Source organism: Centroberyx affinis, unplaced genomic scaffold (genome assembly GCF_046629955.1).
Source record: "Centroberyx affinis isolate AG114_WGS23_722 - 3 ecotype Tasmania unplaced genomic scaffold, CSIRO-AGI_Caff_v1 ptg000194l_1, whole genome shotgun sequence".
In the NCBI taxonomy this organism is placed as follows: domain Eukaryota; kingdom Metazoa; phylum Chordata; class Actinopteri; order Beryciformes; family Berycidae; genus Centroberyx; species Centroberyx affinis.
Window position 1 is genome coordinate 30,191 of NW_027278887.1, and position 23,662 is coordinate 53,852.

Consider the following 23,662-nt stretch of genomic DNA (forward strand, 5'->3'; position numbering starts at 1 on the left):
TGTGTGTGTGAGTGTGTGTGTGTGTGTGTGTGTGTGTGAGTGTGTGCGTGTGTCTAGGCTGAAATCATGTGCATCCTGCTGTCAGTCACCTGTCGGGTGCAGACGCTGATAAGACACAATCAATCCAACTTTCCCTCCGCCGGCCTGGTTAGCTGTCTATCTCCTCACTCTCCGCCCTCCATCTATCTGTCTCTCTTTCTTCTCTCTCTCTCTCTTTCACCATTCTCCCTCTCTCTCTTTTCACCACCTCTTTCTCCATTCATTCCCCCCCCCCCCATCATTCCACTACCCACTTTTCCCTTTTACTGTCAGACTTTCAATTTTCTCTTCCTCCCACTCTTACCTCTCTCTCCCTCCCTCCCTCTCTCTCTCTCTCTCTCTCTCTCTCTCTCTCCCCATACGGCCGCGAAACAGAGGCAGTCGAGTTCAATCAAGAGACCCGGCGGGGGCAAACTCCCATGATGGAGGGAAGATGAAAACCGACAAACCCCCGACTGCCGAGGTCCTGTGCCCCCCCCCCCCCCCCCCGTCGGCGAGGCACCGAAGAAGAAGAGTTAAAAGACTAGAGAATAAGAGAAGAAGAGAGAGAGAGGCCAGTATGACGAGGCTTGGTAGAAGTGGAACTAGGCGTCGGGTCGGAGCACTTTGATATACTGTGAAACTCCATATGTTCCTCCTCTAGTACACAAACCGCAAAACATATGACGGATATTCACGGGGGCGGGGGCACAGATGGATCTGATTTGTTTACACTGGAGGAGGGAGGGGAACTCATAGCTTTGATAATGTACTGGAGCTGCTGTGGGATGTTTGCTGAGCAGCGATCCTTTGTAGGGGGGATGTGTTTTACAGCGCATGTAAAAGATACTGTTTGGGCTTTTGGGCTATTGGCACACAGCCTTACATGTCTGTTACTGACTACTGACAGTCAAAGCACATTGGTACACAGCGTCTTGTAAAGGAGTTCTGAAATATACTGTAGTTACCTATGTGTTGCATCTGTGGGAACTGCTTTCGAGAGCTGTGTGGAACAAACATTTTGTGGGTTTGCGTAAAGAAAAGAGGACAGAGAAGGATTTTATTGGGTTTCTGTGTGTTTGCATTTGTTGTAGGGCTGCAACTGACGATTATTTTCATTGTCGATTAATCTGTCGATTATTTTCTCGATTAATCGATTAGTTGTTTGGTCTATAAAATGTCAGAAAATGTTGATCAGTGTTTCCCAAAGCCCAAGATGACATCCTCAAATGTCTTGTTTTGTCCTCAACCCAAAGATATTCAGTTTACTGTCATAGAGGAGTAAAGAAACCAGAAAATATTCACATTTAAGAAGCTGGAATCAGAGAATTTTGACTGAATTTTCTTACAAAATTACTCAAATCGATTTATCGATTAATCGTTGCAGCTCTAATTTGTTGTAGGTGTTGTTTGGTTTGTTTGGGTTGTTCCCTTCGGTGAAAAAATTGAGTTCCGAGGCAAAAATTTAAAAAGTCTTTATTGGTATCGCTAGTTCAAAAGAAAACATCGCGGCCTCTCGTAGACCAGCATAGTTACTTTCTGTGTACCACTCAAATCCCATCAACACTACCAAACACTTGAAAAAGTTTTGCACATTTGGTGCCAACTTTTGATACTTTGATTTTCAGAAAAATAAACTGATCACTGAAAAAACAGTTTCATTGTGGCCCTTCTCACAGCCCATCACTCCCATTGATGGAGTGATGGGCTGTGACTGGCAATGCAAAAGCAGGTCGGTACCAGCTGGAAAAGTTGTTTACATCGCTGTTGAAAGCAGTTCTTGTGGCTACAGCGAAAGTGTAATCACATTTGAGATATAGTTCAGCCTTTACTTCTCTACTGTCGGTAGTGTCCATAGTGCCAAAATATAAACTGAACGTTTCCCTGGGTGTTGACGGTGTTGCTATTCTTACCACAGTTGGCGGGGAAGTTTCTAACGCTGAGCAGGTTGGACAGGGTCTGGATGGAGAGCGCTGGCCACTGGCTGTAGAACCGACAACTCTTGATCAGGCCTCGCTTCAGGGCGCATGTCCTAGCTTGCTTCTCCTGAGGAAGACGGACAGAGAGACAGAATGACTGGAGACTGCGGCTAGACATTAAACGGCGTTAACGTATCGCGCGCTGAAGCGGAAAAAACCTCCTGACAGATTTCCGACTGCGAGCGCTCTCCGGGTCGGACCCCTGCTGGGGTTTACACCTCGGCGCCCGGCTGACCTTTTTCAGCCTGGCGTATCCGGCGTGAGGGATCTTGAGGATTTCTGACGGTTCGGTGGTCAGGACGCACCGGACGCTCCCCGCGCCGGCCTCGTCGGGGGACTCCAAGGAGCCGAAGCCTTCCCCGACGCCGAGCTGTTGAACGGGAAGAAGCGGTCAGCCGGTAGACAGAAAAATGACGCTATTTCATTTCTAGAAACAGTGAATCTTATTGAAGAAAGGAGGATGGCTTGGCTCCATTCAACATATGATTAATACACTCCAACTTAACTATACATCTCACCACTGGGCCTTTTGGGTCGATGTCTTCCTCTAGTGAGTCTGGATTGTAGGGCCGCACCGAACCTTTCAGAATCACATAAAACCCAGAACTGGCAAATACTGGCGAGAGATCGGGTGGGGGAGAGAGAAAGAGAAAGAGAGAGAGTCAGGATGATATTGTTGCCTGACCGTCTTCTAAAGCATCAATCATTTCAAGTTTGATTTCAACTCTTTCATATATCCTATTTCCTTTGCTATTCTTCTCAGGGCAATTAATAAAGCAGCCATCACCGAGATAAAAAGGCGGCGGCCCCCGACATCAAGAGGCTTGTCTCTCGGCGAAAAATAATTACGCCTGAGTCTATGTCTCAGAGGACACACACACACACACACACACATACACACACACACAAACACAAAAAGCCACTATCACTTTTATGATATTGCATATTACTTTTGCCATCGCTGATTTCATAAAACAGCCGTCTTTTCCAAACTGCATAATGTATCCAGTATTGACATTTGCTCTCGACATATTCAGTCATTCTTCTCCGACTACAAAAACAGCTGGCATCGGGGATTTTTTTTGCCTTAAATTGCGTCTCGCGCCAGACTTTTCACCAGGTCTTTTAGCGACTACAATATACAGGTGATTATCAAGTCTGACAAAGGGAAAGGCAATTTTGTGAATGTGTGAATTAGAGGATGACTAGTTTCAAGGCGAGCAGCGGCAGACAATGCTGAGATGACAAATGAAAATCCATTCAGCATTGTCTGCTCTGCTTTTATTACAGTCTGTGATGATGACAAATTGATTCATAAATGGAGTCTAGTTTTCAACAATGGCTTCAACGGTCAATCTCATACTAGTATTTTCATATGCAGCAAATCTTTTTTTCTTTCGACATATCTGAGCGAGACACTGTTTTCATCACAGCTGAATACTATTCATCAAAAATGAACAATGATAAAAAGATTTTTTTTCCATCTCTGACTCACGCCTGACTGTATCGATTCTGACTGAAGGTGTTTACATCGCTCGGCATCAGCAGGGCATGCGAGGGCTGTTGTGTAAGTTGGACCGATTTGACACTGATCTGCCTCATATCCTAGTCTCTACCAATATAACACAACATAAACTATTCAGGTTTATGTCCCTAAATCAACTCTCTTTTCATTAGCAGTGCTGAAAACACGTTCGGGCAAAGCAGCCATGGCTCCTGCTGATATGCAACTGTTGAAAACTAGTTTAAAGTTTAAAGTAATGCATTATTCATTTTCCTCAGTGATGGCCAGCGTTTAAGCAGTGAGGAAGAAATGGAAAAGTACCTATACTAAGCAGCATTCCTACTGTATATGCTCACTTAATATTTAACCTCTGACCCATATTTACACCTTAAGTGCCTAAAAGCCAAGAATACTGAATCTGCTTCACCATTATGAGATTAAACTCAAACATCTTGTGTGTTTCTCACAGAACTGGAATGTGCAAATATCCGAATCTCATAGAAAACACTGACAAAATAATAACTTGTTGTCTTCTAGAAGAAGGTGCTCACCTCTTATTACACATCTCCTTAAAGTGCTACAACTATAATCATCATTGGTTGCTTAGTCTTGTTCATATGACTTTATACTTTTTGACCAATAGCTTTATTATATCCTATCTGTATTAACATAATCATGAATATTCAACACTATAAAACTGTGTAATCATCCAGATTTGAGTTCTTTGGCTCCCAACCTGTCAAACTGCCACTCTCTCCTCCTGAGTTTTATTCCACAAGTGCAACAAATTACTTTACTCAAATTCATATCAATGTTGCAATCTTGGTTACCACTCAGTTACACCTGTCATCATTCTTTACAAATATCAGAATTTGAATGATCCCAACATTATGTGATCTCAAAATCAATTGGTAGGCCTATTATTTGTGGAGTGGTGCAGAAGTGGAACTCGGCCTTTTGTAGCCTGATTTTATATAAAGAAAACACTTATACTACTTACTTGTATAGAAAAACACTTAAGTCCCCTCAACATTTTATTTTAAGTGGCACACCTACGTCAAGAGCATGCAATAAATAGTTATAGTGGATTATTTGGCTCCTGTTGTGTAATAAGATGCAATGACTTGGTGTTGGAAGCGACAGAGAAAGGGAAGACTGTGTAAGTTTGCTGTCTTTCCACTTGACTACTATACTCTTAATATGAACAGTTCAGTTTGAACAGTGGATCATGTGGCTGTCATTAATTATAGGCTAAATGTGTTGCTGATTTAGCCCAGTGGTTCCCAAAGACCCATAGCCCAAAATTTAATCACCAAATGTAATCATAGCTTATAGAACAATGACTCCCCGATGGAGGAATGACCTTCCCACCTCAGCCATTACAGTAAAGACACTCCCTTTGTGCCGGTGAGCACTGAAAACACGTCGCTTCAAGAAATACTCCACTCCTTCTTCCCAACCCTAAACCACATCCCCCTCTTCCTTTCCTTCCTCTACATCTGATCTTATTTAAAATATGAAACGTTTCTGCCTGGCTCTTTACCTGAGTCCTCTATATCACACATAAACATTCATGGGGTACATCTTGTTTGGGCGATTGCCATCCCCAAGTTTTGCGGAGCAATGCAAAAAGATGCAAGGGATAATAAACCGAACTGCCGATTTCAGGGAGTACATTCAAGTAATGAGTAATACACAGTGTATTTGATCTCTTGAGAGAGGACTAAAGCGATTTGTTTTTCCATTGACAGTAAGGAGAAAAAAGAATTCACCACTGTAAAGACAGATTTCTGATGGACACCTTGCCTTCTGGAGGCAGGTGTAAGAGATGTGAAATCCCCCAAATCAAGCTGCGGAACAACACGAGAAAGAGCGGAGAAGAGGAAGAAAGGAAAGAGAGATCACTTTTTAAAGCAGCCGTTTTGGTGGTTGTCGCCTCCGTGGCGACGAGAGTCATCTCAGAGGCTAAATGGCTGACAGTTTTTCACAAGTGCCGGATTCCCCTGTGGTGCCTCTCATCTGCTCTCCTCTCCTCTTATCTCCCTCCCTCCCTCCCTGCCTGCCTCCTCCTCTAGCCTCCTCTCCTCTCATGCATGCTCTTCTCTCCCGTTTCTCTCTCTCTCTCTCTCTCTCTCTCCGCCTTCCCTCTCCACCTCCTCCTCCTCTTATCACATGGAAGCCGCCTCGGCGAGGGGGGTCTCAATCTGCTTAATTTGGCCGACTCTGTGCGGAGTGGAGAGCTCTTCAGCTGAGGAATCCTTCACCAGAGACGGGGTGGGGGGGGGGGGGGGGTTGGGGCGGGGGCAGAGGAGCTGGGAGGGTAGAGACGGTGAATAATAAATGGATGGATATAGGCTGAATAATTAAAAGGAACAGAGGCAGATGGGACTGCTTTTAGGTAATCAGACTGCTCTCCTGAGACGGTAAAGAAATTCAATTCATCTTCCTGGAAAATGCAGTTTGAGGATTCGGGGTGGTATGTATGTGTGTACGTGTGTGTGTGTGTGTGTGTGTGTGTGTGTGTGTGTTTATGTACATACATATGCATGCGTGGGCCCACCTCTAATGTTTGAGCGGGCGGACGCTCTCCCCGTTTGCCTTGCCTCCCCACAGCTAAATCTGATGGGCACACAGACAACGCCGCCCGGCCTGCTTGATGTATTCAAATGGCTCTGGTGAATAGCATGAATAATAGAGGGTGGCTGTATGTACGTGTCGGCGTGTGCGCGTTCGATTTGTTTTGTTTTTGCGCGTGTGTGTATATAGCCTCTTCTGTATGATTGAGAGCCGTGGCGGGGGAGCGGGGCCGCGTGAGGCAGTAGCATCAGAGCTTTTCTTCGACAAACAGAAAACAAACAGCGGAGGAAAACAGAGAGTAGCCGTCTGCCAGCCTGCCGGTCCATCTGACTGTCTTGCCTGCTTTGACTGTCTGTCTGCGTATGGGAGCTCAGAGAAATGGCTAACGGAACGGTGGCCAAAACCCGGACACCCATCGCCAAATGCGGACACACTTTTTGATGCGATTTCTAGCTTTTAGTGCAAAGCTTCCTGCCAAAAGGTAAGAGTAAGGGATGGAAATCAGACATTTTTGAGAAGCTAAATATGAATTTAATACCAAAAAGTGTATGGATTTGGCTGAGGATGTCCGAGTTTGGTCACCATCACATTAAATCCAGTAATAATTGATCTTATATGGCTATATATCATCTGGTGTAGCTAAAGAGCTCCAAAAGAGATCAGGGATTTGATGTTTGCTTTTGCATTTGATTGATTTTGTGTGTGTGTGTGTGTGTGTGTGTGTGCGTGTCACTAACTGGTGTGCCCTCGCTCCCAGGCCTCTATAATGGCGATGTTGGCGACGTGGCGAAGCTCCTCTGCAGACAGCTGCCCGGCCAGACAGGGGAAAGTCCTCATCATGTTGTGGACGGCCTGGTGCTCCTGATGGGACCGCTCAATCGGGCTGGAGAGACACACACACACACACACACACACACACACACACACACACACACACACACACACACACACAGATTGAATATCTCTAGACTACTTCTCACCTGAAACTCAGCAGACACATTATAGTCACTTGATAGGAAGTTGAGTCACCATTTGACTATCCAAATAAAGTGTGACTCACTCATGTAGACAAAACAAACCCAAAAAATACACTGAGACACATAATTAAAAAACAAACTTGCACGCAATACACAAGTATCACACAAAGCAACAGGAAGCTGAGGCAAAATACAGCAGTAGAGAGATTGAAGCAGACACACAGATCACATGACAGTGACATTAAATCATCTAAACACTGAAATAAAATAGCAATCACAGCAAATCAACAAGCAGGTTAATTATAAAAGACAATAATAACAATAGACAAAACAGATGCTAGTGGCAATGGGTTAGGAAGAAAGGACTAGGGATTCTGTTCACATATCTGATTGGTTTTTTTTATCCACGTTTTTACTTTGTTATTACAAATGGCGGAGTAGCTGTGTCGGTAAATTGGCAAAGTGTTCCATAAATGAGAAAACAGCCTGGCTAAATGAGCTGGAACTGGCTGGGACCGTACGGTTTCCTCTCAGCGCAGACCTTGTGGATCTGCGGCAGGTAGAGTTTTCTGTTTGCTAAAAGCACTTAGCGGTGGAGGAGCCCTGCCACCAAATGCCTTCAGTATGAGACGTGCATCTGAAAAGTTGATAATACCTTCCCAGCTCAGAACAGAATACTTGGAAAAGATGCCGCAATGGTGGCAGCTATTAGGATGTCTACCTGCACTCTGAGAGCCTGTTTGTATAAAATGGGCTTTACTGTTGTAGAGGGAGCTTGGGCCAAACTATTAAAGCAGTATAGTAAATGACACTGTTAAAAACGGCTGCTGGCAATGTATCTTGCATTGGGGCCACTCCTGAATTTCCCCAAGGGGATCAATAAAGTGCTATCTTATGTTATTTTGTTATTTGAGCTAACTGAGAAGACGTGATGACATTTCCAGCATAGCTACAATGGAGTTTTGGGGGTTTTTTTTAGATTATTTTTTGGTATTTTTGCCTTTATTAGATAGCTCAAAGATGAAAGAAATAGGAAACACTGGGAGAAAGAGGGGGATGACATGCGACAAAAGGTCCCGGGCTGGATCCAAACCGGGACGTCACGTTTACATGGTTAGTGCCTTAGATCAGTGGTTCTCAACGTAGGGTCTGGGGCCCACCAGGGGTCCTTGAGGGGCTGTTGAACTGTTAAACTTCACCATTATTTCATTTACAAGAAGTTGACACAATTAGAGAATGTAGAAGAATGACTGTTTTGATCATAGTTTCACTGTTATCTCTCTATCTACAATACAGACAGTCATGGAATTCTGCATGAAATCATATCTAACAATTGAAAATATTCTCAGATTTGGGTCAGAGAGACAAAATATCATCAAAAGGGGGTCCGAGGCCCCAATGTGTACTACATTAGTAGTCCTTGATATGAAAAAGGTTGAGAATCACTGCCTTAGATCACTGAGCCACCAGGACGCCCAACAACGGAGTTTGATAGCAGTCCCTGTCAGTCCCTCAGGATCAAAGAGCAAATGCTTCTTTCTAGAGACGCCATTTTGCACCAAGAGATGCTCAACAATCATACAGGGAGAAATCCATCGGAGAAGAGGAGAGAGACCAATTTCTAAGTTTCAGTAGACAGGGATGAAGGACACTTCAGCAGATATCCAACCCAAACAAACCTACTAACCACTAGGTCATCCTTGCCAACCATGAACTATATAAAGACAGAGAGAAAGAAAGACAGAAAGAAAGACAGAACGAAAGCAAGAAAGAAAGATGTGTGTCCTCGTGTGTTCTCTCTCCGCTATTTCAGCTAAGTCGCTCGTGTGAAGCTGAAGTCTCGCTGTGACGATGAAGTCCTGTAACCCCCGTGGGCCCAGCGGGAAATGGACGGCACCCGCTCTGTCTACAGCAAAATACCGAGAGGCCGAGGATCACAGACAAATCCACCGACTCTGCTCTTAGAGGTCAGCGGTGTCTGGGTGAGGCCTTTTCCTCGGTCGGAAGTTTGAATTCAGTTTGATCGCGTCGCAACCTTCAACTTGAACTTTCGATTTTGTTGGGGGGAAAAAAGTCACCGGTAGCCTGCTGTTACTGTGATTTTGCGTCGGAGAATGTGTGCGCCTGTGTCTGTGTGTGTGTGTGTGTGTGTGCGTTTGAGCTCGTCTGGTGCGGTGTGTTTTGCTCCACTAGATAGAGCAGTGATGATGATAGGGTAATTAGGTTGCCGATGTGGCTGTCTGCTCCCAGAATAGGTCAGAGACATCAATCACGACGGCCTCCACAATGCAGGGGCCTGCTGGGAGACTGGTGACGGTGTGTATTTGTGTATGTGTGTGTGTGTGTGTGTCTGTGTGGGAGAAGGAAAGAGAAAGAGAGAGAGAGAGAGAGATGTTCGTCTGTGTGCTTCTGCATTTACTCATAAGGGCGCTGGCTTACGCTCTATATAATTAAGGAAATTTGTGTTCGTCCATGTGTACAAAGTCGCACTAATGCGTTCGCCTGCGGAGGATGGAAGTGGAAACTTCACTTTGCGCCCGCGTTTCTGATCAATCTGACGCTGCGTTCACGTTGCGGTCAAAAAAAAAAAGCAGAACCGGTCGGCATCGCAGGACGTCAGTCAACCTTTAACTTGTTTTGGCAGAGATTTAGTCCTGTAGTCGACCACAGCAGCACACTGCCTTCTCGCTGTCCAGGGGATTTTAATAAACAAGAGGTTCGACTTACAATAAAAACCGATCTGTTGAACAGCATTGTGCGACTGTACATTTTCAATATGGCGTTTCATTTCAAAATAGGTTATATTTTGCATGAATAATTAAACATGATTCCCCACTGTGAACAAATAGTAAGCCAAAACGGGGATTCGGAGCAGCCCAGCCAAACCAAAATTTGGCTTCCAGACTCAAAAATGGACAAGCAGAGCAAGAAAGCTCTTGTTTAATCACTACTTAAGAAGAGCAGTTGCACAAACATATGTGGGTACATCATTTTTGCTAGATTTTCTAACATCCATCCTGTAGAAAGCAAAATTCAGGGGAAATTCAACTTTTGTCACCAAGTTCTACAAGGCAGAATTTACCGTTGTTCTCCTTTTAGAAACCATGAACATCCAGTTTGCGTCGACCACAAACCGTCACATTGGATGCTCCATACCTGTTTCCAATCAATCACTGTGAAGCCGTGCCATGTTGAAAGTTCCTCTGCAAAATCTTCCTGTTTTCTTTTTTCTCCTTTTCCTCGTTCTTGATGCTCTCACGTGTTGACGTGCCATTCTACTGTAGTGAACCGTTGGCATGACTCACGTGTATTCAGCCTCTGAACAGAGGAAAGCAGCAAAGGCCTGACGGAGGGACCGAAGCACAATGCTATCAAACCCAACCAGGATGGAGATGTCAGAATCGCACCTGCTCATACGTTTATCGCACCGGAGACAAAAAGACAAAACTGTCACGCACCCCTCCTGGAAAAAGCTCACTCATTCTCCTTTATTTGTGTGTCTATTAGCATTGACGTACATCTGTAGCCTTGTTTGTGCGTTCGTGCGCTATCCCCCATCTGCGCAACGATGCGACGTGGGACTCTCTTTGTGCTGCTTCACATTCTCATCATTATAAAAGTCAGACGGAGAGCTCTCGCTTGTGTCCCGGAGCTTACCGACCTGCCAAGCCGAGCATGGCCTGTCAATGATGAATCCTCCAACACTGAGGACCACCGTCCTCTCCGAGCGAGTCATGCATGACTTTTGCTGAGCTTTGGCTCCCAGCTCCCAGCTTATTCCGGAGGTTCGGCGCCGGAGAAGCTCAAAGACTCTGCATGCTAAATCGATGCTTATGCATCTATTCACACGGAGGCCAATGGGGAATAAGCAGCCTTTTGGCATCTGCATTCGATTTCCCTCTTATGGTGCTATTGCATTTGTAAGCATAACATAATAATTAGTTTATGGGTATTGCACCTCATAGGAGCGGGGATGAGCCCGGTTTGCCAGTTACACTTCAGAGCCAAAGTAAACTGCATTATGCTGAGCTGTGCTGTTCTAATCTGTTTAAACCGTATTCATGGCACTATGCAGGGTTTTCCCTTTCTTCTTAAGTCTAGGATGGCCCACATAAATGTTTTTTTTTCTGACCACCAAAATGGAAACAGAAAAATACATATATAGATTTTGCATTTCTTCCCTGCATAACAATCTGAATGGTTTCGGATCGTGACTTTTTAGCCAAACATTTGCTCCGAACGGGCGCTGTGCGCTCTTAGAGAGTCTTGGATACCCAGATTGGCGTCTCTGAAACCCATGAGAAACCCCGCTCTGCTTCAAACAAATCAGCCCTGATGCAGTGTTATTACATGGAAAAGCTCCGTGAAAATGGGAATGTCAAAACTCAATATAGAAAAGGGCTTCATGACAGTATATTCAGTTAACAAGCTCGACTACATCACATTTCTCCATCTGCTCCCCGCTGGACGAAGACTCTTCACTAATTAGATCTCTACGACCGCCAACCTTGACCCGCTGACCTTCATCCTTTCCGGACTTCTCACTCCCATACTCTTTAGCCGTGACCCCTAACCTGGTGATAATTAAATGCACTTCCTCTCTGGCTGGTAGAGGCATCATAAGGCCTATAGTACAGTAGCGCAGCTGCCTTTGAAACAAGTTTCGGTTTCATGCCGCAGGAGCTGGAGGCAGCAACAAAGCAGAGTGTAACCATTCCCTTCTGGATAATTAGCTAGATAAGACCTACCGCATTCCGCTGCATACAGAGACTGTATGTGATGTGGCTGATATTCCAGTCTAACTTTAGGCTACCAAAACATCTACAAGAGCTGATGAGGATTGGACACAAGGTGGTCAAAAGCTGCATTTTCACAGTGATAAAGCTTCTAAAGTGAGCAGAGGATTTGTATCTTTACAAACATCAAAGTCCTCGCTTAAACACAGTATTTTTGAACCATCATTCTGATGATGGCATTTATGTTCAAACATACTGGCAACCTATAAAGGGTTTTCTTTTTGTCAAATTGACAGTTTTTGGCGTTTTCTCCATTTTTTTATTTGCTACTTCAAGACTTACATTATTTGTCATTCCTTTTGATTTTTGCCGTTTTTAGGCACAGTAGAGCTAGCAGACTTTCTCTAGCCCTCGTCCTATTTCTATATTTGTTTTAATAAAATGTCTCATCGTATTGAATACTCCACAGCTGAGAGGATAAACAACTCTTTGAATTAGCGAAGCTACCCAACTCTTGAAACCACAAGGTTAAGCCATGAGGGTCGCTTAGTCTTCATCCTACTTTCACAGTAAAAAAAAAAAAAAAAATCCCTCTCTTATTAATTCAGGCTTCAATTGGCATTTTCATACAACAGTCGGTGACGCTAATCATAAATTCTCCAATGATAATAATAATTGCTCCCTCTAATCCTTCCATACATTTGTAATTAACTGGTAGAAAAAAAGTTTATCATTGGGAGTACAGGGGTGACTTGAATTATTCTTGGGGGGGGAGAAAAATTCTGCAGTGTCAAGGATTTGTGGCTTCTTGACGTGAACACACACAGGCACACACGCACGCGCGCACACACACACACACACACACACACAGCGAGAAGCTGAGCAGACAGAACAGGGACAATTGTGTACAGGGTGGCAGATTAATTTGCAGCGTGCAGGGGGGTTGTGTTTGTGTTTGTGTATTTGTGTGTGTGTGAGAGAGAAAGACAGTGAGAGAGAGAGAATGGTGTTCAACGCCAGAGAGGGTCGACTATGTGCTGTTGCAATGTGGTGCTTCTCTTGATGACATACACCAAAGTGATTGTCGCTCAAGAAACAGCATGGTAGGAGAGCAAGAAAAACAGAAAGAGAGAGAGAGAGAGAGAGAGAGAGAGAGAGAGAGAGAGAGAGAGAGAGAGAGAGAAAGATAATCTAAGATCGTACACCTTACTATTTCTGTCCTCCTCTTACTCTTTCTCAAGGTGTTTTTCTTTCTTTTTCCGACTCCATCTCTGCAATCCAGACAGTACGGTTTGGTTCAAAAGAACACAAGACTTTCTTATCCCATAGGTTAGCGTTTACTATAGGAACAACACTCAAGGGGGCGTTCTTTGTTGTGATTATAGGTACAACGGTGATGCAGTAGTTATTAGGCGCAGCAAAGCACTGTCGGCAACACTGAAGAACCCATAATCACAGTGAAGAACGTCCTCAAGGGTACGGCTTTCATACAGCGGTTACCAATGCATGTGTACTAACTGACAACTTCTCTTCAAAACTGTGTAGATGCACCACAAGGGAAAACAAGAAAGAAAGCTCTAACTACCTCCCTGGTTATCACAAGAGCTGCCATAGCAACCAAAAAATGGCTAGTCACGCTTTATGGGAATTGTCGGAAATTGTCGGTACGCATCTTTGACCAGACTGCTCGGATGAAAATGCCTGTCGTATAATTGCGGATAATCCAAGTCTTTGGAGTCGTCAACGGCTGTGTGTCGGTGGGCTTTTACCGCTGGAAACGATTACAGTCCTCGGTCATCAATCTGTCATCATTAATCATCACAGTGATGCTGACTCCACCGGCATGCAGCCTGCTACTCAAGCGCCGTCACATCCCAGGCTCTCGCAACCGGCACGCTGGGCGCTGGGGTGTAGGATCAGATTAGTTTCAGGTTCAACAATGCCCAAACCTCGCAGCTTAGCTTTTACCACAGCTTCGGGGGCATCGCTATCAGAGACCTGCTGTTAGTGACCCAAGAAGAGACCGAGCGCCGCGCCTTTGCCTCGCAAATAACAGTAATCGCCTTATCACGCAGCCTCGCTCCGGCCCCTCCGACACTATCTTATCGGCCACCAAATACCTTCCCTTTCCCACTATCTCCAGAGGATGTGGCAGGAGAAAATTGCCACTAAAGCGGAGTCAGCCAGTGACATAAATCATTGGGATGGGGCAGCATTGATAAGAGCTATCTGTCTGAAAGTTAGGGACCAAAGAGCTCTTATGACCAGACAGTGGGTAAAGTGGGATTAGGGTACAGAAAAAGAAAGGCGACGAACTTAATTCTAAGTCAAAGTGCCACTTTCCTTTCCAGATAACAGCAGGGGGAGCCTTCTTCGCTTTGATCAATGGGATCTGGGGACTTTGATTGCTTCTCCGATGGCCTCAACTGTCCGCTTGTTATTTTTTTTTTACGTCTTTTCTTTCCTTTGCTGTACTTTTCCTCAGAATGAGAGGAAAAGTACTCGCAGGGGTCAAAAGTCAGTCTTGTCCCGAGGAAAGAAAACTAGCTAGTCCTTTTTCAATTTCACCAACAATAGGGGGTGCGGAGGATGCTGTAGCCTGTGCCATGTCTTTGGGGGGTTCCGGGGCAATGAGATTCCTACTAAAGCCATTTAGACCTTTATCAGCGCTAGCCAATCACTGCGGCCACTGTGGAGCGCCGGGGAGACCATCCATCACGGCGAAGAGAGGAGGGCCTCGGATGCTTCTGTCACCAGATAATTCATTGTGAGGAGGAAGGGGAAAAACAGCAGAAAACGTCTGGGGAGGAGGGTGAACGTCCTCCACTGTCCTTAAAGGACCCATCCTGTTTTTGTCCGATACGGTCTTTACTGTAAGGCTTGCCTTGTGCGGCACACTCAGGACAGAGACAGAGAGAGAGAGAGCGAAAAACAGTCCGTAACATAAACCAAAAATACAGAACCCGCACAGAAACATCAAACGCCCTTCCCACACTCCAACAACCATGTGTTTGCAGCTCAGCAGAGCAGCCTCAGCCAACAGCCAGCAGCAGCCAGTCACCAGCTAGGCCTTGACAGTCGGAGCCAGAGGGCTGATTGTCCACCATCATCACCCAGTTTGGAGCAAATCCCAACACCCGGCCACTGGAACACTGGGCTTGATTAATGCCCTGACACCTCCAACTGTTAACAAGCGAGAGAAATAAAGAGCTGGAGGATGAGAACAAAGGACAAAAAAAAAAGAAAGAAAGAAATTAGCTTTTCCATCAGGAAAAAAAAGAAAGAAAGCAGAGCATGGGTGTTTAGAGGTAATCTTTTTTTCTTATGGGGGTTTTCCCCGGCAGCAGCTGTCCTTGAGCTGGAATCGAGGCCTGGCAGTGGGATGTGAGGTTATGTCCCTCCTCTGCCAGAAAGAATTGAGTCTTGACAAAAAGAAATCCACCACAGAGATTAGAGTGATAATATTTCAGCTGAAATGAGGCTCTGCAGCAGCCAATGTGAGTGCCATTGAGAGAGAAAGAAAAGAGATGATGTTTTTCTGCACCCAGTATGAGATAGATCAGACCTTTTCTTATATTACTTATTAGGCAGAGTATCTTTTTTATTATTGGCAATAACATTTGCAGCACATGTTGAAAAAAAATCCAAGCCCTCTTTAATAAAAGTGTCTATCAAATAACTGTGTGCTCACCTAACGGTTTGCAATGAAACCCCAAAGCTTCAGCAATGTTCCTCATCACCAAGGTCACTGTTGTGGCAAGACCAGCAGGTGAAGGATGACTTTTACTATACAGAACTGTATAAGCAGATGTCTCCTTTTTCTGAGAACAAACCACAGGAGTATCAATATTCGCAACCAGGGATAGGCGAACATTTTCTCCTTTCACCGGTGAAAGCGCTACCATAAAATAAAGTGCTTTTGGATGTAAAACCATTTTTTTATGAATACATTAAGTCCGTCCCCATTCATCTTGCTTACGAGTCTTTCTGGTTTCTTGTTTTGGAGGAGGTCTTCATGTTGTCAGTATCCTGCAGGAAGTGTCTACGTCCAACTTTGCCTTTAAAAGTAAAATCCACCCCCACTGTCTCATCGACTTCTACTTAAGTTAACGATTTCCTACGCTTCCCAGAATTACACTCTCTGTGCTGTATATGTGTAGGTGGAGAGAGCAGTCGAGAAAAAGTGAGAGTGGAGAGAGAACAATATCGCGCTGTCGTGCCCGGTTGTTCAAATTACAAAAAAGCTGTCGAAGAGGGCGTTGCATTCCACATGCTACCAACAACAGATCCAACACAGCTCAGGACTGATGAACTTGGCATTCACAGATGACGGTGCACATTGGCCCAATCTCCATTAAGAGATCACCTCACCTCTAACATGCTGTGAACTGTAACAGATAACAGAAAAACCCTTAAAACTCTTAGAACTCCTCTGTAGCCTACAGTAAGCTCCATGCATCCACATCCTTGATCTGGTCTTTCCAGCGTTCTTTGTAACATATCTTGCATGTTTATTGTGAGCATTTGTATGGCTTGCTTGCAAACCAAATTCCTCATTAGGGACAATAAAGAACGGATGCTCGAAGGGGTTGCATTCCACCTCCATTGTTGACCTAGTTTGAACTTTTCAGTTTTTAGAATCTGAGGAAAAATATGCTTTCCTCCTTCCAATAAGAATCGTCTTACGGAAATTCCATACATTTCTCCTGAATAATCGATGGCTCTACCTCCATTATTCTTTGTCTTTCCTATCGGTCTTGAGATGAGGTTCTCATTTTCCACATTCAAGAAACACTGTCATGTTGAGATCTAGACATCACGCCATCTGTGGGTCTCATTTCATTTGTCCTCAAAAAATCTTTTTCTTCTTCGCCCTTCATTAGGTGACCATCCTGAGCTGTACTGTGTCATTTTCTGTAACCCAGGGAAATCCCTTAGTCTCTCTCATGTCTCACCACTAGACTGGAGGCACTCCATAGGCGGCTCTAGAGTGAAGAGTTCATGCACTTGTCATAAATGTTGCTACCACCTCCACTGGCCCACGCCCAGTCCTCGAATGACTCTCTAGCTTTCAAAAATTTGAGTAAAACAAAATGTCTCTTGCTTGACAGGAGGCTCTGCGCTATCTGTCCCTACAGACTTTCCATGCACCTGACTGGTCCTGAAAGACGTTCTACCTCTGCTGACCCTCAGAGCAGGATGGGAAGGAAAAGTCATTTAGCATTGCGGCGTTCCACGGGATGACTCACTCCTCCACTGCCAGAACCAGATGAGAGGGGAACTTCCCTTCTCCCTTCCTTCAGCGACTCCTGTCTCTCCACTCGTTTCTCAGTGTTGACGTTTCCACAGCATGATGAGCGCCCGGGTGATATTTATGTCCTACATCTTTTTCCCCTCCCGGCGCAGTGTCAGACGCATTTAAATAAAAAAAGGGAAGAAGGGCATAAAAATGAGAAAAAGGGCCAGAGGGGGAAAATGGCGGGGGGAAAGTAATCTGGAGGGATATTGTATTTCCAGTCGCTCCCGCAGTGTACTGTATGGATGGGAAAAGGTTTTATCGCTGGACGGGCCGCAGTGCTGCGAAGCTGCTTCCAAGCACCTGTCTCATATTGGAGAGTGATGCTCTGCCTCCCAGTGTTGTTCACTTCATCATTCCTGTGGCAGGCAAAGTGTTGGCATAGAGTTTATAGCTATCTGTTCCATCTCTTGGGTTGGCAAGGCATGTACACACACATACACAGATCTCTTCCTACGCATACACTGCAGCATTTGAATCATTCGTCTGGTGCACATAGGCCACCATACAGCAGTTGTGGGTTTGAGCCCCATAATGCAAAGTTCCCTTTGCAAATATGTCATCTAGTTATCGATCTGGATGAACATATTCACAGAAATGTCCACAAAGATGTCAGGCATTAAGACTCAGTGTAACTGTTAGCATGGCCACTCTACTGTATCTTGATGAATTATACCAGTCATGTAAATTATGCTTAAAGAATTCATACAGGCCATTAGCAGGCCTGAGGTTCATCAGAAAAAGGGATGGTTAAGCCATTTGCTCATGAGACAAGACATCAGTCCCACCCAGAGTCCTGGCCTCGCTTCTTGGGATGCTTACAGACTCCAGAGAAAATATTTCAACGTAGCACTGTAGGTCTTTTCTCTCTGGGAAAACCCTCTGAACCTTCTGCTTTTGATTCGTTGAATTAATTGCCCCAGTCAAAAGCAGAACTCTTCGCTCTCTGCAGACAACAGAGAAGCAGCCGGGTTTCGCGGGCACTTCGGCGGGCTTTGCTTTTAGACCGCGAGTCACCATGTCTGATGTCTCAGGACTTGCTGTATATTGATCAAAGCTTCGGTCGACAAACACAGACACAAAGCCAGTGCAGGCCGGCTATCGCATTTCCATATCCACTCTAACATGATGGTGCCTATTGATCATGCTCATCCCGATGGCTGCTAATAAATACCTTGTTGCTCCCAGCCCCTACAGTTTTTCCCTGAGCATGCAGCTCTCAGATATGGATCCCCGGTGCTGCTTAAATCCCCCATTTGCTCTAAGTAAGACCGCCTGCTATTACTTTCTAATTAAGATTAAATATATAATATATAAAGATTTAAGACACTGGATAATGGTGTTGAGACGAATAGATGGATAATGATAATATTGGCTTAAGCAAGAGTAGCCCATCAGCTAGGTCAGGGAGAAAATCAGGAAATGAAAAGCTGCAGTAATTGTGTCCAGTGTGTGTGTATGTGCATATGTATGTGTGTGCTTGTCTTACTAGCATTGATTTGTGGTGTTTGCAGTGTACAACATAGAGACAGCAGGCTGTCTGGCAGTCTTCCATTTGTCTATTTTTTTTTTTTTTTTGCACATCTGACAAGTCTTCATTCTTTCAGAGTGTACTGACAGAGCAGCAGTGTCCAGAAGGCAGACTGGATAGCACCGTACTGTGAAGTTCACTTTTCTGGCTTATCAATTAGCCTCTGTAAAACGCCTTAAAGGGTTACTGAGACAGAGATGTCAGACACGTAGGTCATGTCAGTCATAATGCTGCTCTATTCATTCATTAGACTAGAATAAAAGATGTACTGTGCCTGTACAAAATTGACAAAAAAACAATATTGCAATTCTTTTATAATGATATTGTGATTGCAATATGAATCGCAATTAGGGTTGGGTATCATTTGAAAGTTTTCAGTTCATTTTTTTTTTGGGTACCTAACAAAAAATGTGTTGCGTAAAAAAACAAGATGTTGCTTGTTCAACCCCTACTGGCAACATTTTTATTGAAGCCTTGCATAGGGTAACACTGAACATGCAAAGTACATTGCATTATTCACAATGTTACTGCAGAGGTGTTAATCTAAGATTGTTCTCAGAAAAAGTACCGCATGTAATTGAAGTATGTGAAGAAAATGGGTTGGGTCATATAGACAAGCCACTGGCCAAAAGGAGGGAGGTAAAATAACTATTACTTTTTATCTCTCCATCCAACACCATCGGGATAGAATGATCGGAAAGAGTAAATGGGCTGCGAATGGAAAGAAAAGCGGAGTGGTGAGAGAGCGAGAGAAAAAGAGAGACAGAGAGAGAGAGAGAGAGGGGAGAAAGACAGAGAACGCTGATTCATAAAGAAAAATAAATAGACGAAATAAAACAAAAACAGTGCGAAAGTGCAGACAAAGCAGGTTCTTTGCTGGAGCCCCGTCTTCCTTCATAAAACAAGCCTGTGTCTTCCGCTGGCTCGCGCATCAAGGGCCCCTCTCCCTTGGAACCATTACCCATGATGAGCGCCGGGGCTGGACGCCCATCCCATCCTGTCCCAGAAGCATGCACCGTCTGACGGGGTGGGCGTGCGGAGGGGGGGAGGGGGCCGGGGGCAGGTGGGGTGGCCTGGCAGCATGATGTGTCGGGGACGGGGGGACGGGGGGACGGGGGGACGGGGGGGGGCAACGTATGCGCTTCCTGCCTCCAGCCCTGGCACACAGTCAGGCTCTCACGGGAACGAGGCACAGGAAATATAAGTGTGTGTGTGTGTATGTGTGTGTGTGTGTGTGTGTGTGTGTGCGCACGCTACTGTTGGGCCTCTACTCCCCACAGCTCTGAATGTGAAAATCTGGTGAAGCAGCAGGCACAGGTGAAAAAACTGCAATGCACACAGACATGACATATATAAGTCAGCAGTACTGTATACATACACACACAGTGGAGTAGACCCAACACACACACACACCATAAATCTTAAACAGCCTGTTTGAGCCACATTACACCTGAACTCCATCTCTACCTAGGATGTAACTAAGTCCACCATATGACATATGATGCTCAGTTCATATTCTATATCATTCCAGTAGGTTCCATTCCATGAAGTTACGCAATCATGAAGCCCATAACAAGATCCCCTATGTGTAAAATTCACATATTAAAGCTGCACTAGGCAACTTTGAACTTTGGCGGTCCCAAGTGGCAGCAAGAAATAACTGTTTGCATTTTTGAAAGTTTGAAGGACTTCATTACCCAGAAATCATGTAAAGTGAAGCCAGTAAACTGCACTCCTCGGCCCTTAAGGTCTTCTTCTTAGTGTCTGGTGGAGGTGATGAAGAGATAACCTTAACCCTACTTAATTTCAACATTTTTCAAATTAAGCCCTCAATCCGCTTCTAGGGGCAGAACATTGTTGTTGCACTGCTCTATATTGGCTGAAATTTTAAATCCTTGCATGTTTGGCCACACCTCAAACAGTGATGTCAAGGCAGGTATTTTGCCCTTGGCAGCGTCAAATGCTTTGCGCTCAGAAATTTGTTAGATGGGTTCGCTCTCGCTCCCCACCCCACTTTTTTTGCATCTTTCAAAAATAGGCTGGATGAAAACAGTGTGTTTTCAATTCATCACTTTCTGTGAGCAGAGAAGATTTCCCATCAGTGACCAGACCCAATACCAGAATTTCATTTGATTCAATAGGGCAAATGTACAGACTCACAATTAGGGGGGATGGCACGGTCTTCTCTGTTGCAGCTCCAATTTTTGATAAACAGGTGTATTTTTATTTAGGTGTATGTCAAGACATACATGCTCACACACAGTACACAGCCAATCTATATATACACATATACGGTATATACTGTAGGTATACAGTACATACTGTATATACACACATTCAGGTCTGACTGAAACTTGGAAAAACTGATTCCACCATGGCATTTTTCACTTTAGTCTATATGCCTTGTTCTGATTTGAATTCCTAAAAAGCCTGATTCACTCTTTTGTTGGCTAATACAATCTGGTTATTTAACTGTTGTGTGGGCCGTTCAACTTCATATGGCCAGCCATCGCATCAGCCTTTGTGTTTATCTTATTTTTTTACATTTAAGGCGTTTAGCAAGTAGGCAGGGTTCAGTATCTTCCTCAAGGACACATAGCTGCTGACAGACCTACAGGCAGTTGCAGGGATCAAACCCGTGATCTTTGGGTTTGGGATCTTTGGCTGTAAATGCTGGTTTTCATTTGTTGCCTGATAATGTTGAGTTTGAAAATGATCCTTTATGGTTTTGTGGGCTAAGTGAAAGTGTAGGCGCAGTGTGGTGGAAGTGTAGTTTGGGCGAAAGTAGGCTAGGCCTAATCAGTGCCAAGGGCGGGTGTAGAGGAGGGGGCTCTGAGACATTTACTGCCGGGCCTCCTGGAGCTGTGGTGGGCCTGATTCAATCAAAACTCTGACGGCAGATGACAACCCCCCCACCCCCACCCCCCACCCCCGGACCCCCGGGGGATGGTTACATCAGATTCTGTGTATTGGTAAAGTATACAAAATAACTAAATTTATCCACTGTAAGCCTGTGGGCAATGTTATTTTGTCATCTACATCATTTCAGCACAGCAAGGATTCTGAATCCTTGAATTTCATCACTCGGAGGACAAATTCAAAGTCATTTCTCAGTGATTCTCAAAGGAAATTAAATTGTGCGAGACTATTTACAACTTTGCAAGCAGGTACGAATTCTTGCTGCTACCCAACAGCCTTATATAACAATATGGGGGGAAAAAAAACACAAAATGCATTGTGGAGCTGAAAAATGTATGATGATAATTTTAAACTAATATGACACCTGGATAACATAATTCAGAAATCAGTATCAGGGTCGCAGGACAATTGCTACCAAAGTAGCAATACATTGCACTTGTAATTTCTCATGTTAACTTCATAATCCATAACATTTTCATATAAATGAATGTCTGTTTCTCTACTCTCTACTGTTCTCGACTGATGTAACACAATAGTGATTGAACCTATACCCACGTCATGAAAGCTTTTCCATTTGCTGTTCTAAACAGCCGGTGTCTGGTAGCTCTTTCCTGGGAAAAATCCTCTGGCGCACAGGTAGTGATGCATTTTATGTTTCTGGTTTGTTTGAAATAAACAGAAGAAGAACTGGGTAGTTAGCATGAGCAGCGATAGCCACCATGGCTGAACAGACAAAGAAAAGAGAAACTTAAACTGCATCAACAGAAAATCCAAGGAAAAAGACACAGTACTGGACACACTGTTTGACAAGTGATCTAAGGGAAGAGCAGTGCAGAAACACCCTAATGAGCCCTGAGCACCAAAGAGGTCAACAAAATAAAACAAACAAGGAAGGCAGATTACCAATTTAAAGGATAACATCAGTAATACCACCAGTTGCCCCTCTCCTTTCCATTATTCCTGCTGGTGTCTGCACACAGTCAGTATAGTTGACATATAAGGGCTTGTTTTACTACCTTCAGAAGACGCCATTTGCTGCCATTCATTTTTGTACAGTATGGAAAACAACTCGCGCTCTGCTTACTGTCAATCACCTGACACCCACAAGAGGAAATAAAAGTCTCCGCCAGGAAATAATCCCTCAAAAAATATGACGCTACAGTGTTGATTTTCAGTGAAGTGCCCCTTTAAATTTACAACATTACTCACTGTAGCCCACACAGGCACACTGCCGTCATTACAAAAACATCAAAACACAAGTCAGACTGAAAAGAAGTGGTACTGCAGTGTTTGTACACATGCTGTGCACATGTCCGCCCGCACACAGGCCTCACTCTCAGAAATTTGCTACTATCATAAGCAAAACAGCACTTTATCATTTTGAAAACACCAATTGGGAGCGCAATACGTATCCTGTAGCTGAGGTCAACTTCCCTTTGTTATTCCAACAATGCTGCTTTATATCTAACAAATCAATTTTTCACATAAAACGCTACAGTACCACTCATTACCGTATTTCATACTGTATAATACACCCACACACGCTCTCACCGGCCACAATAAAACACTGTCCTATTTTCCTTGCGTAGCTGGAGCAATTCTTTGCACACACACTCACAGACAGACAACACACACACACACACACACACACAGGCACCTTAGACTTGACAGATTACAGTTGGCATCCGTAGCCTAGATATGAAGATACCCGGTGCTACAGCCTTTATCCAAAGGAAGTGGAGCTAGGCAGGGAGGCTGCCTGGGGCCATAACACAGCCGGGGCTTGGAGAGGAGAGGAAGAGGGAGGATGCTATCAGTCTCTCCATCTGCGGAGGGTGGCAGAAGACGAGATGAGAGAAACACCTTTCATTAACCTTGACCTTCCTCCTCTTGTTCTCGTGTGTTTGTGTGTATGCGGCCCGATCACAGACAAAAACACTAGGGGAGTGAAATGTGGAAACAGCGCGGCTTACAGTGAGGTGGATGTAAGTCTAGCTGTCAAGCAATCTTTAAATATAGAGACGTCCTGTAAATCTATCTATATCTATCATCCTTCTCATTTCTGTAGGCATTGGTATTTATATACTTTTTCCCACATATTTCATACTGAATATATCATTTTTGG

The 23,662-nt window shown here is 44.5% G+C and overlaps 1 protein-coding gene across 1 annotated transcript in view; it reads right to left on the reverse strand.

Annotated features, from left to right (window-relative positions):
• Positions 1-23,662, reverse strand: part of cnbd1 (cyclic nucleotide binding domain containing 1) — a 46,178-nt gene that overhangs the window by 15,525 nt on the left and 6,991 nt on the right. Inside the window, exons 5-8 of the mRNA XM_071538117.1 lie at positions 6,816-6,961; positions 2,516-2,613; positions 2,233-2,367; positions 1,932-2,064 (exon numbers count right to left, since the gene is read on the reverse strand). Of these exons, the coding sequence (XP_071394218.1) occupies positions 1,932-2,064; positions 2,233-2,367; positions 2,516-2,613; positions 6,816-6,961 (512 nt within the window). The remainder of the gene's footprint in view (positions 1-1,931; positions 2,065-2,232; positions 2,368-2,515; positions 2,614-6,815; positions 6,962-23,662) is intronic.